General features: G+C 35.0%; 2 protein-coding genes across 3 annotated transcripts; both read right to left on the minus strand.

The window, feature by feature from the left end:
- Positions 1-376: 376 nt before the first annotated feature.
- On the minus strand, positions 377-1,708 carry LOC114377987 (aquaporin TIP1-1-like). Its single transcript, XM_028336480.1, has 3 exons — positions 1,508-1,708; positions 1,154-1,404; positions 377-842 (listed from the first exon to the last, which is right to left on the minus strand). The coding sequence occupies exons 1-3, from the start codon at positions 1,638-1,640 to the stop codon at positions 468-470; spliced, it is 759 nt and encodes a 252-aa protein (XP_028192281.1). The 5' UTR covers positions 1,641-1,708; the 3' UTR covers positions 377-467.
- A 3,757-nt stretch (positions 1,709-5,465) lies between these two features.
- Positions 5,466-7,863, minus strand: LOC114377916. 2 transcript variants are annotated; one of them, XR_003659233.1, is made up of 3 exons: positions 7,669-7,850; positions 7,515-7,557; positions 5,466-5,714 (listed from the first exon to the last, which is right to left on the minus strand). XR_003659233.1 is itself a non-coding variant. In XM_028336391.1 (2 exons), the coding sequence occupies exons 1-2, from the start codon at positions 7,787-7,789 to the stop codon at positions 7,511-7,513; spliced, it is 168 nt and encodes a 55-aa protein (XP_028192192.1). In that variant the 5' UTR covers positions 7,790-7,863. The 2 variants fall into 2 exon arrangements, 1 of the variants encoding a protein (XP_028192192.1); XM_028336391.1 differs by lacking the exon at positions 5,466-5,714 and having other exon boundaries at positions 7,511-7,557; positions 7,669-7,863.
- Positions 7,864-13,092: the final 5,229 nt, after the last annotated feature.

A 13,092-nucleotide genomic window follows, 5' to 3' on the forward strand; every position in this document is an offset into this window, starting at 1 on the left:
TTTTTTGTTTATTTTAAGAAACAAATGTTACATGCTTCTTAAAAAAGTGATTATATAAAAAAATATTTATTTTAAAGTTGTTTTTTAAGTTTAAACAAACTTATCCAACAACTAGTGTTAATTAATAATGGTAGCTTAGCTTGTTTATGAAACTAATTAGTTCATTGTTATTCTTAAATATTGCATTTCCGGTTGGTTGTTATTTGTAAATGGTTATGGACTTATGGTTAGTAAACATTATAAATATATTCTCTCATTAAAGGTTTGTTCATCTGTCGAGAAAGAGAACAGAAAAAAAAATGAAATGAACGGTAAGAGACTCATTTTTACATTTTACTTTAATTAAAAAAAATTATTTTATTTCTTTCCACTCTACCGAATGGATCCTTAGGTAAATGATCATTTATACAAACAAGATGATGTAAAGTTTGGTTAAAGCTTCGAAGTTTAAATGTGGCAATTAGGTCCTAATAATCTGTGACGGGTAGCTGTTCATAAGAGTTAGGGGTGATGAAGAAAGTCTCGTACACAACAGCAGCAATAGCCGAGCCAATTAATGGGCCGGCCCAGTAGACCCAGTGGTTAGCCCATGTCCCGCTAACAACAGCAGGTCCAAAAGAAACTGCTGGGTTCATGGATGCACCACTAAAGGTACCACCTGCCAAGATGTTAGCACCCACAATGAAACCAATTGCAATTGGAGCAATTATCCCAAGTTTACCCTTCTTTGGGTCCACTGCAGTGGCATACACTGTGTAAACCAAACCAAAAGTCATCACAATCTCAAAAACAAGTGCATTTGCAGCTCCCACCCCAGGAGACAATGAGAACGCAGATGTTTCCTGCAATGAGCACACAACAAAGGAAAAAAATAAATAAATAAATAATATCACTAAAATTATCATGTCTTGATTCATTTTACAATGAATAAACGAGCAATGCTAGCAACACACTCCTAGTACAGTCTCTTCTGGTGGTTAAAGCTTATTGAAAATTACAAAATCATGAGTGAGTTCATTAAATAAGGATCGAGTTTCACGTAATTCTATGATATCTAGTAAATTTCAGCTAACAATAAAGAATGTGTTAAAAAGACTAGCTGAGAGTATGTTGCAAACATTTCTCATGAACAAATATATGTTAAGTGTCTTACCAATCCAACAGTGGCAAATTTAAGGAGCAAGCAAGCCACTACAGAGCCAAGCAACTGAGCAATCCAGTACAAAATGCCTCTGAGGAGGGATATGTGGCCACCAATAAAGGCACCAAATGTGACAGCAGGGTTAACATGTCCACCTGAGATGTTAGCACCAACTGAAACCGCAACAAAAAGAGCAAATGCATGAGACAGTGATGCTGCCACCACCCCAGCTGGTGTTGCTGAACCATTGTCTGTGAGTTTATCTGCCAAAAACACCCAAAGAGTTTATAAATTTACTGCATGGTTCAAATTGTCAATGAAAACAAAACACAGAGAAAAGTTGTGCACAAATAAATAAGGCCTTACTATATGCCATGCCTGAGCCTTCTCCTGCGAAGACAAATATTAGCATTGAGATGAACTCAGCAAGAGCAGCCTTCAGTGCATCAGCTTGGCCAAATTCTGAAGGATTTCCGATGGCAATTCTAGAAATCGGCATTTTTTTTCCTTTGCTCCAAGATTTCAACTATAAGCTTAGAATAATAATGATAATGCCTTGTGCTTAGTTTTGTTACCAAAACTTCTTGCTCTAACCTTTTGCTCAAATGCTGGTTATATATACTAAGAACCTGCTGCTGCATTTCACGTTGCTTAACTTGTGGCACCAACTACCACGTGTGAAAATTATACAATCATTTATAAAATAAAAGGTTCTATAATTTTTTTTTGAATAAACAGAAGAGTTAAATTATAATGTATCTTCAGTATTTATTAATTGAAAATCGATTTAAATATAATTTTTGAAATAATTATTACAATTATTGATAGATGATTAAACAATGTTCATTACATTTTAAATAGAACTTATGCATGTTTGTTTTTTTAGTTACAAACTAATGTCAGAAGCAAAATAAAATTTACAAAAACATATAATTTTTTTATAAAATTAAATTTGTGAATCATCAAATTTATTTTGAAATTGATATATCACATTTTGAACTGAAATTTAAATATGTATTTTGAGGTCTTTGAAGAAAAACTGGTCGGGGCCTCCATTTTGTTCCCGTGAAGCCACGTGTACGGTGTGATGTGATGTTATGAGGCTTCATCACCGTCTGATGACAAATTCGTGATGACGGGTCCTTCAATTAGCTTTAGGGCCAACCAACCGACTTATTAGGGTTGTTTACATGGCGGTGACGTGGATGGGACATTGTTACTGTTGGCTACTTGTGCTGGATTTCATAAGTTATACTATTATTTATACACATTTTTTATAAACACTTTTTAAATTTTTTTCTTCCTTTTATCAGCTTTTGTTGGATCATTTATCTTATTTACATTTTTTTCCTATCTCGCTCTTGATTGTAGACAAAACAAGAAAATAATTGCAACAAAGTAGATTTTCATCCATTACCATTACTTATCTATTGTTGCCTCAATCATCTTGAAAGTAAGTTTAATAAATTCCAATTTGCATAGGGGAACAGATGAGAGAATAGTTCCAATGATCCCAAGAACAAGAAGATGATGATTTTTTTTCTTTTCAAAGTCAACCTCCCTGGTCCTAGACTAGGCCACCAAATGAATGGTTTCCATTGGCAGGTATCCTTAATACTATATATTTTGACCGTAAAGTTGTTAAGTTGTCATCTTATTATTGATAGTTGTGAAACAGTTGAGAATGGAAATAAGTAAAAAATGACAAACTAATTGCCTAGTGCCCATGGAGGTCATTTTGTGTTAGTTAAGGATTATCACTATGTTACATTTGTCCTAAGTTTTAATTAATACGTTTCAGTGGTTTTCTTATGGATCGGACTGATCCTGATTCCTGAGCTTTGTTTTTGTCATGCAAAAGCTAAAATCAATTGTGGGAGCAAATTGAAAAATTAAGTAGCTGATTGGATTTGGTATGTAGCTTTGGGAGAAGATGAGGTTTGGTGGGTTTAATTTGAATACCTAAGCATCTGTGATATGTGGTACTCATGCATCGACTTTGTCATTCGATTTGTTTAAATAATAATCCATGGTTTAGAAATTAAATCAAAGCCTCTAATATAACCTAACTACTAACTACTATTCAAATATATTTGTCTGCGAATACAGTGGATTAATAGCCACAAGTAATTAATTACAAAGAGTCCTATCATATTGCCACATCTCTTCTTTCTTTTTTCTGACCCTTTAAAATTGTCTTAATTGTAAGCCCATCTACATTATTTCTTTATTATGGATGGCTTAAAGAGTGAGTATTTTAAAGTTTAAACCAAGTTGTCACTTTCCTTGTTTTGATAAGAATGACAAGAATAAAACTCTTATTTATTCACTTAGTGTGTGCTTGGTTTGTTGTTTGCAAGATACTAATCCTCATTCACATATTCCAAGACAAAAAAAAAATCTGTATTAGTGGATTGGGAAAAAGTAAGTTACGTTTAACCCAACGCTTTTCGAAACACACCTTTAACTTCCAATTGAGCCAAGACTCAATGTAAATAATGGATTTCAGGGAATTATTTCAAGCCGAAGGCAAAATGTAAATTAATGGATTTCGGGTGATTATTTCAGGCCACGTGTAAGAAGGAAACTGAAACTTTAACAATGGCAACCATGTTATAAGAAGGTGCAACTAAATGTGGTTTCATCGCGATCCCACAAATTCTTTTTCTTCGGTCATATGGGAAATGTTTATGGCTACTCTAACGTCTAAACTATTTATTGTTACTTTTATTTACTTAGTTTATGAAATTAATTACGATTTCATTGATTTTTTTAATTAATAGACATTATTGCATTTTTTTTTCTCTAAAATGCACTCCTCTCACTTTAGAGGAGTCATAATTTTTTTCAGGTCTGAAAATTTAGCGGGATTGAAGAAAATTAATATTAATACATTAATATAAAATGAAGAAATACGGACAATAAACTTACAACGGTAAGACCAAAAGGAATAAACCTTAACTAGGTTGTTATTTTTTGCTCCAATTGACACAATTATTATTGTTGTTGTAGGTTAGAAACTGAAAGCAAGTATTTCCTGAATTAGTTAGTACCACCAACCTTATTCACAGTTTGTATACATTTGGGCTAATTAAATTTGCAGTCTTTCAACTTTTTCATATTTTAATTTTTAATTCTTCAAAAGTTTTTTTAAAAATAATTTTTAGTCCTTCGTTAATTTTTTAATAATATTGTTAGTCCCTCAAATTTTCTTTTGTTTATTTTTAATTCCTCATTTATTTTTATTGCTTAAGATTAATCTTTATTTTGTCCATTTTTAGTATTTTATTTTTATATATTTTGAACTAATTTTGAACAATAAAAATAAATAAGAAACTAAAAATAATCAATTTTTTTAAGACTAAAAATGCTGACAAAATTAATTGAAAACTAAAAAATTGATGAATAAATTTTGAAGGACTAAATATTGGAATTGAAAATATTAAGCAACTAAAAATTTAATTAACCCTAAATATTTTCTGTGACCGCAATTTATGCGTTTGATGCCAACAGAGTTAAACATACAGGCCGAGCTTCGGTGGCCAATTATTTTCTTGTCAAAAGAAAGCATTTTGATAAAACAAAAAAGTCATAACAGACAAACTTTGATACTCACTGGAAACGAGATTTGTCATTAGCTATATTAATGGTAGATCCAATAATAAAAATTTTGCTAAATTAACGGCTAGCAAATTGTTAAGGAGGTAGGCTTGATTAATTAGCGAAAACTATAGTTTATCATTCTGCAACATCAACATCCACCGCAGCCCAATCGTATGGTCGATATATTTTTAGAATCATAAAAAACGAAAACAATAAATATGAACTACTAAATCTTATATTCTTATTTGAACAACTGAAAAGATATAACTTTTTAATGGTTATGTAAATACTACCCCTTTTAATCTAAAGTATTTATGTATGTCCTATGCTTTAAATTTTGAAAATGTGAACCATTCTCATTATATTGTAATCATACGTGTTATATTGTCTCCATATTCCTTGTTAATCCTATTATTTTATCTCCATATAACTTATACATCAGCTTCGCCCATCATTTAATTTTCCCAGACAAACGATTGCTACTCGATTAGGCTTTAAAATACGAGAAAAACGAAGGATGAAGTCGGTTATATGATCACTTCTTCTGGGATCCAGCATTAGGAAGGTTTTTCACTCTGAAAAAATCAGCTTAGTGTGAACTAAGGTCCTCATGAATGTCATTGAGTTGTACTGAATATTAACAAACATCAGCAAGGCAAAGGTACACCATTAAAGACATACATTGTCCCCAAGATTATGGTGGATGCATAACACGAGAAACTAAAGGATAAGTATTAAAAATGAAGGAAATAACTCAAATCAGAAATTATTAACTATTGTGGTTTTTTTTCAACCAGATTTAGGTAAACAACCAAAACTGAAAATAAGAACATGGGATACAGACTTAAAGAGACTATCTAGAGCATCTCTCTTCTGTTATTACAATCCATAAAATCAAGACAAGCAAAGTAATCTTGACAAACCTAACATAAAGTGCAAAGCCAGGCAGATGTCACGATTCAGAAATCACCTGGAATAAATATTAACAACACAATGTCCTATTATCAGAATCCATAAATTTAGATGCATGCCTAAGAACATGTGATAATCAGATAAAGCATACAAACAATCAGGTATAGTAATAAAATAAAATGTAAAATTGAAGACAATAATGAGTTATTACTCATAATTCCTCAATTCAAGCCAAATGATTATCATTATTTGACTTTTACGCAAGTTTCATTTGTGATAATCCAAAGGTGCCAAGTATTAACAATTTGCTTCCATCAACTCAAAAGTTATTTTCTCCATCCAGAACATTTCGAGAATATTTAGGTATGTAATTGTTGGATGCCAATTCTGTTATAGGGTATGCAGTGTAAACGCTAAACAGTATAAATAGGATGGAGACTTGAGAGGAGAGGGATTATTGGAATAAATAAGTGAATTTTCATATCTTTCATTTGTCTTTTATTCTGTGGATGATCAATTGGATCAGCAAGAGAAGACCATCAATCAACTACAGGAGGGATTGCCACAAGTTTGATCGGATCTGGGATCAAGTATGACAGGAGTTCTTGAGTGGTTGGATCAGCTTGTGCTCAACATTACTACAAGGAATGCCAATCTTGAACAACAACGAAGAAATCCAAGTGTTTCTTCTGCTTTTCTGGTGAAGGATGCTAATGGCAGATTCCCCACATTGAGAATGACGACAAAATGTTAAGACTTTCTGAATTTTTAAAAGCAGTAGGTTGCCACTTGCCTCCTTTCAACCTACCACTAACCAAAGCCATGGCTTCAGCCAAATTTCAGGAAGTTAAATTACAACAGATTAGCAATCCACCGAAGCTAGTTTCACCATATCCACCTATTCTACCTACTCCACCCGATTTTACTGTCACTAAACCTGTGACTACAATTGGAGACCATTTATCCTCTACGCTGACTACGCACAACACACACATTTCCAACACACCTAGCCAACCCAAGCAAACTATTCAGAGATTGACACAGGCTGAGATTCAAGCAATGTGTGAAAAAGGCTTGCGTTTTTACCATGAAAAAGGTGCATGTTGTTTATAGTGCATTAGCTTGAGAGGCAACCTGTTACTTGCCAGGAGTTGGAGGAAATTGGTCCAGATTTGGCACCAAAAAAAAAAATTGCAGATGAGTTTGCATGCATTAACCAGTATTACAGCACCGCAAACATTGTGCTTCAAAGTTCAAAGAAGCTACATGAGAAGATGAAGATACCATTGGTACTACTTATCCTGATCTCAACCTTGAGGACAATGTTGAAGTGTAAGGGAGGAACATTGATATGAGCATCAACCCAGACCAAGATGCTACCATAGTTGGGCTCAACAACAAACTGAGGAAGAAGTTTCAATTGCTAAGACCATAGAAAGGCAGGGAGTTAAGAAACCAACTAGATTTAGAGAATAGTTAGGGATGTAATTGCTGGTTACCAATTCTGTTAGGAATAAGGATATGCAATGTAGACAGAATTCTGTTAGGATATCTATCCAGCATTCACAGTGTAAACAGTACATATTGAATAAATTGAGAGAACTGAGGAGAGGGGTTATTGTTGAAAAAAAGTCAGTGAATTTTCAACAATAACGAAGCATCATTTTATTACGTACAACAAAATATCAAAGAGAACTCATCATTTTCCAATACATGAAAATTCAGAAACTACACAAGACAAATCTACAAGCTCCACCGCCTCAATTTTCAACAATCGGAACCAATACAAACACTCTCATATCAAATACTATCAAACAGCGAAAACTAAAAATGAAAAATACACCCACATAGGGTTTACCTTTTGTGCGCCTTAACGAATTTGGAATTCTTAGCATCTTCCTCTGCCAAAAAACAAGAGATAGTGAATTAAAATTACATAAAAAAAAAAAAAAAGAAACATACAATTCAATTCATCAGAAAGAGAGAGAGAGATATGGAAATGGTGGTTTTACCGGTAAGGCCAAGGGAAAGTTTGGTGATTAGAGCTCCGGTGACTGCGAATCCAACGAGGAAGGGCCAGTTGCGTTTCCACTCGCGCTTGAAGAAAACGGGCCATGGATCGAACTTTCGCATTTTTCTTCTCTCTTCTTTAACGCTGCTAATGAAATGCCTTCGTTCTGCAGCTTCCAAATCCGAGATCTAAAAGGGTTTCCAGGTTTTACCTTTGTGACGCCACGTGGACCCAAACTGAATTTAATTGGACCCTATATGGGTTTTAAGGCCCAAATTGCTCTTTCTCGTTGGGCCTTTGTCGACCTTTTCTCACTGGGAGTTGCTACGTGCACCCAGCATTATTGCTGGGGCACCCAGCAAACAGTGAAGTGGCAAAATTGCCCTTCAATAATTCTTCTTCCGAAAGAAGTATTTCCGTAAACTTTTCGGAACAAGCTTTTCCGGAAAATTTCCGGAAAAAGACTTCTTCCGGAAAAAGAATTTGGGAATTCCGGAAGTACTCACAAACTTCGTCCGGAAGATCGTCATCCGGAAACTTCCGGAAGAACCTTCTTCCGGAACTGAGCTTTTTTTTAAAAAAAATTATTTGATAATATAATTTACTTTTAATGGATAAACTAAATTATAAAATAATTAATATTATTATACATAAATAATTAAATAATTAGTGAACGTATGTAACGAAATAAGAATTTTCATTTTATAATAATAAGTAAAAATAAAATAATATTTAATGCGTATGTAATGACGATTTTGCCCTTGTGTAATTTTCTTTAAATTAACGCGTAAACGCTTCTTTCTACTGCGCTTTCGCTTTCTTCGCTTCTTTTTACTGCCTTTCACTTTCTTCTGCTTTGTTTCTTCCGGTTGCTTTGTTTCTTCCGGTTGCGCTTTCGCTATTTTGGTGGTGGTCCCGTGAAGTATTTAGAGATTCGGTGGTCCCGTGTTCGGTATTTGAAGTTTTGTTACTGGCTGTTCTTCCTATTTTTTCGGAGGTACGCTTTTATGGGTATTTTTTTTCTTTTCCGGCTACTTTTTAGAGAAGAAAAGTAGTAAAAAAATGTGTATCCGGAAGAAATTTTAGGCACTGAGGCCTTTTCCGGATGAAGTGTTGCCGGAAAACACTTCCGGAAGAACGTCTTTCGGAAGTTTCTGAGGCCTATTCCGGAAGTGTTTTCCGGAACCACTTCTTCGTATTAATTAGGTATAATGGTATATATTGTGGACATTAAAATTTATAACAATAAAATTCATTTAATAATTTTTTTGTTTTATAATGATATATATATATATATATATATATATATATATTTCTGTTTTATAATTTTTTGTATTTCTGTTTTATATATGTTGTGGATAATTTAATTAGGTATAATGGTATAATATTAAATGATTTAGGTAACTTAAATGTATAATGGTACAAAAATGTTTTATTAGTTGTTTATTATAGTGATAAGTTTAGTTTAAGTAAATAATGTAGTTATAAATTTAGAATATAGTGATAATTTTAATATAGTCGTGTATGATGCATATGTCCTATTAATATGTTTGTTATTTAAGGTGTAGTAAATTTTTGGATGTGGTTATATGATAATTTGAATGTACTTGTGTATGATGCATATGTCCTTAAGATGGACGAAGATCAATGGAGGTATGACTTTGCGATGTCACAAGAAGTTCATATGGATTATGATTATGATAATCAAGAAGAATGTGGAGTGAATGAACCACATGTCGATTGTTCAAATGCTTTTAATACATCTCAGGTAATCATAGATAATTTGAGTCATTGGTTGAATTGATGGTTTGTATGAAAATTAATGTGTTAGGGTTGCGTTGTAGGTATTCGCTACTCGAGATGATGTTTTGCAATGGGCTCGAACAGTTGCCCATGAAAATGGATTTGTTGCAGTAATTATGAGATCTGACACAGAGACCGGTAGCAGAGGAAGAAGTTCATTTGTGTTAATTGTGTGTGAAAGGAGTGGTACGTACAAGTGTAGAAATAAAGAATTCGTTAGAAAAGACACCGGGAGTAGGAAATGTGGTTGTCCCTTCAGGCTTCGTGGGAAACCAGTGCGTGGAGGGGAAGGTTGGATGGTGAAGTTGATCTGTGGGATTCATAATCATGAATTGGCGAAGTCCTTAGTTGGACATCCATACGTCGGGCGATTGACTAAGGAAGAAAAGAAAATTATTGCTGATATGACAAAGTCGATGGTGAAACCGAAAAACATCTTGCTAACGTTGAAGGAACACAATGCCGACAGTTACACCACGATAAAGCAAATTTACAATGCAAGAAGTGCATATCGTTCTTCAATAAGAGGAGCTGATACCGAAATGCAGCATCTGATGAAGCTTCTCGAACGTGATCAATACATTCATTGGCATAGATTGAAGGATGAAGTTGTGGTGCGTGATCTGTTTTGGTGTCACCCAGATGCAGTAAAGTTATGCAATGCATGTCATCTGGTGTTTTTTATAGACAGTACCTACAAAACAAACAGGTACAGACTCCCACTACTTGACTTTGTTGGAGTGACACCAACGACGATGACATTCTCTGCTGGGTTTGCATATCTGGAGGCTGAGCGTGTTAATAATATTGTATGGGCTTTGGAACGATTTCGAGGCCTATTTTTAAGACACGATCGCCTCCCTCTTGTTATTGTCACTGACAGAGACCTAACACTGATGAATGCAGTGAAAACTGTGTTTCCCGAGTCTACTAATTTGTTGTGCAGGTTTCATATCGATAAGAATGTGAAGGCGAAGTGCAAATCTTTAATCGGGGAAAAAAATGCGTGGGACTATGTAATGGATAACTGGGGTACTTTGGTTGATTGTCCGTCCGAATACGAGTTCCATGAGTCATATCAGAAGTTTCAAGTTGCTTGTTCGCCTTGGCCGATGTTCATTGACTATGTTAACGACACATGGATTATCCCCCACAAGGAAAAATTTATTACAGCATGGACGAATAAGGTCATGCACCTAGGCAACACAACAACAAACAGGTATTAACAACTGATTTTATTTGTTAGTAACGATTAATATTAAATGGTATTTAATTGTTGTATATTTTCATGTTTGTTGTGTATTTTAAATGTAGGGTTGAATCAGCTCATTGGGCTCTCAAAAGAGTACTACAAAATAGCGTTGGAGACCTATGTAGTGTTTGGGATGCCATGAACAACATGATCACGCTGCAACACGTCGAAATTAAAGCATCCTTTGAAACCAGTACGCATGTGGTTGGCCATGTATATAAAAAAACCTTATACAAGAGGCTTCTTGGGATGGTTTCGAGGGATGCTTTAAATCAGATTGCTTCTGAGATTGACCGTCTACGTTATCTCGGCAACAATCTCTCTTCTTGTGGTTGTGTGATGAGAAGCACGCACGGGCTTCCTTGTGCATGTGAGCTTTCTAGGTATACTGCTAGCAGCATCCCATTGGAGTCAGTCCATCTTTTTTGGAGGAGACTTTGCTTTTCAGACCAAGGGTTATGTGAGACGGAAGTCACCATCAAGGAAGAAATAGAGGTCATATCTAAAAGGTTTGATGAACTTGATGTGGCTGGCAAAGTAAATCTGAAGAGTAAACTTCGAGAAATCGCATACCCTGATCATAACTCTATGTGCCCTCCTCCATCAAAGGTGAACACTAAAGGTGCACCGAAGAAACTGATGAAAAGAAGTCAAACATCCACAAAGCGTGATCCGTCTTACTGGGAGTATGTTGATGCTTTTCATTCTGTTCAAAGCAGCAACTCTCCAGTGAAACGAAGTGCATCATGTTCTCAACCGCGTCAGCCAACAAGGATCATCCCGATGTTGGATCAATTTGCGTCATTCTTTCAAGGTTTCATTCGTGACGTTGTGGATGTGAAAGCGGACGGTAACTGTGGATATCGGTCCATTGGCGCTTTATTAGGTATGGGGGAAGATTCGTGGCCATTAGTGCGTAATGAATTGCTTAAAGAACTTGGCAGGTGGTCGCATGAGTACATGAACCTCTTCGGTGGCACAGAGAGATTTGAACAATTAAAGTTGTCCCTACTTGTTGATGGATTTTCAAAGGTATGTTTTTAGGTTAATTTTTTTTAATAACAATGTTTAAATTACTTACATGTGTATGTTTGGTTCATTCAGGTTAGTGTGGACAAGTGGATGGATATAAAAGACATGGGATATATGATTGCTTCACGGTATAACGTAATCCTTGTATCGTTGTCACAACAACAAAGCATGACATTTTTCCCTCTTAGAAGTCAACCACCACCTGACTCTTCTGGCCACCGCATCATATGTGTCGGTCACGTGTTTGGAAATCATTTTGTTCAGGTACATTGAATATAGTTAGTGTAACAATTATGCAATGACTTCGCTTGTTCGTTTGGCACGCTCAAACATGTACAACATTCATTGTTTATTTATTTGTATTCATTATGCGATATAATTCGTTGTAACCCGTCACTAACCAATTAATATTATCAACTACTCGTTTGGTTAAGCAAGGAAATTGTTGGTCCAACAAAAATCATTTACGCGTACAGCATACATCATTGTCATAATTGACAACACATAATGACATGCATGCGTATTACAGTTTGAGCGTGACAACACATTGGTTGACTTCAGTACACATTTTGAAACTAGCAGTCGCTCGACAACACATTGGTTGACTTGACTACACATTAGCGACAACACATTGGCTGACTTGACTACACATTTATGCGTGTCTATTTTTTTGTAAACAAAGTTAAACAAAGGCTCGGTCACAACCATCTATATATATGGCAGACTAGGCTACTAAATCACACATTATCTTGCTTTCAAATAATCTCCCAACTGATACACAAACTATGACATTTCTAGGAGAAACTAGCAGTCAGACGATTGTCAACTCAAGGTTGGCTTTCATTTATCCAAATGGATCGATTATTCACAATGATACTGGGGTTTACTTCCAAACTTCAACTCCGGTGCCCATTCGAGTACCAAATAGGTGTGATTTTGCAAGCCTAAAAACCAGAATACACAATACCCTTCAGCTATCCGACAAACAATTTTTGGATGAAATTCACTACCGGAAGCCATTCACCGATACAGGTAACCAAATTCGCTTTGAGTGTATCAAATTGATAAATGATGACGATGTCAACACAATGTTAATGTGTAATGATCAATTTTCTTGTGTTGGTCCGATTGAGTTATTATGCACCGTTGGAAGAACACCAGATGGAATAATAAACTTACTTGAACGCACTATGCCTCGTATTCATCACGCGATCCTGTATTACAACGGCAAATGGAACATGCCACCGCAGAACAAATTTGTTGGTTGCGCGTTCACAGGAAAAAATCCTAAGAAATTTCAAATTCCTTCAACATGTACCATCGATGAACTGAAGAATT

This window comes from Glycine soja, chromosome 12, assembly GCF_004193775.1.
Source record: "Glycine soja cultivar W05 chromosome 12, ASM419377v2, whole genome shotgun sequence".
NCBI classification, from domain to species: domain Eukaryota; kingdom Viridiplantae; phylum Streptophyta; class Magnoliopsida; order Fabales; family Fabaceae; genus Glycine; species Glycine soja.

Excerpts from the sequence above, each read along its gene's own strand:
- LOC114377987 (XM_028336480.1), bottom strand. The coding sequence starts at position 1,640 with ATGCCGATTTCTAGAATTGCCATCGGAAATCCTTCAGAATTTGGCCAA. Across the intron at positions 1,405-1,507 it reads AGGCTCAGGCATGGCATATA|ATAAACTCACAGACAATGGT; the intron begins GTAAGGCCTTAT and ends TGTTTTTGGCAG. Across the intron at positions 843-1,153 it reads AATTTGCCACTGTTGGATTG|GAAACATCTGCGTTCTCATT; the intron begins GTAAGACACTTA and ends TGCTCATTGCAG.
- LOC114377916 (XM_028336391.1), bottom strand. The coding sequence starts at position 7,789 with ATGCGAAAGTTCGATCCATGGCCCGTTTTCTTCAAGCGCGAGTGGAAA. Across the intron at positions 7,558-7,668 it reads ACTTTCCCTTGGCCTTACCG|AGGAAGATGCTAAGAATTCC; the intron begins GTAAAACCACCA and ends GTTTTTTGGCAG.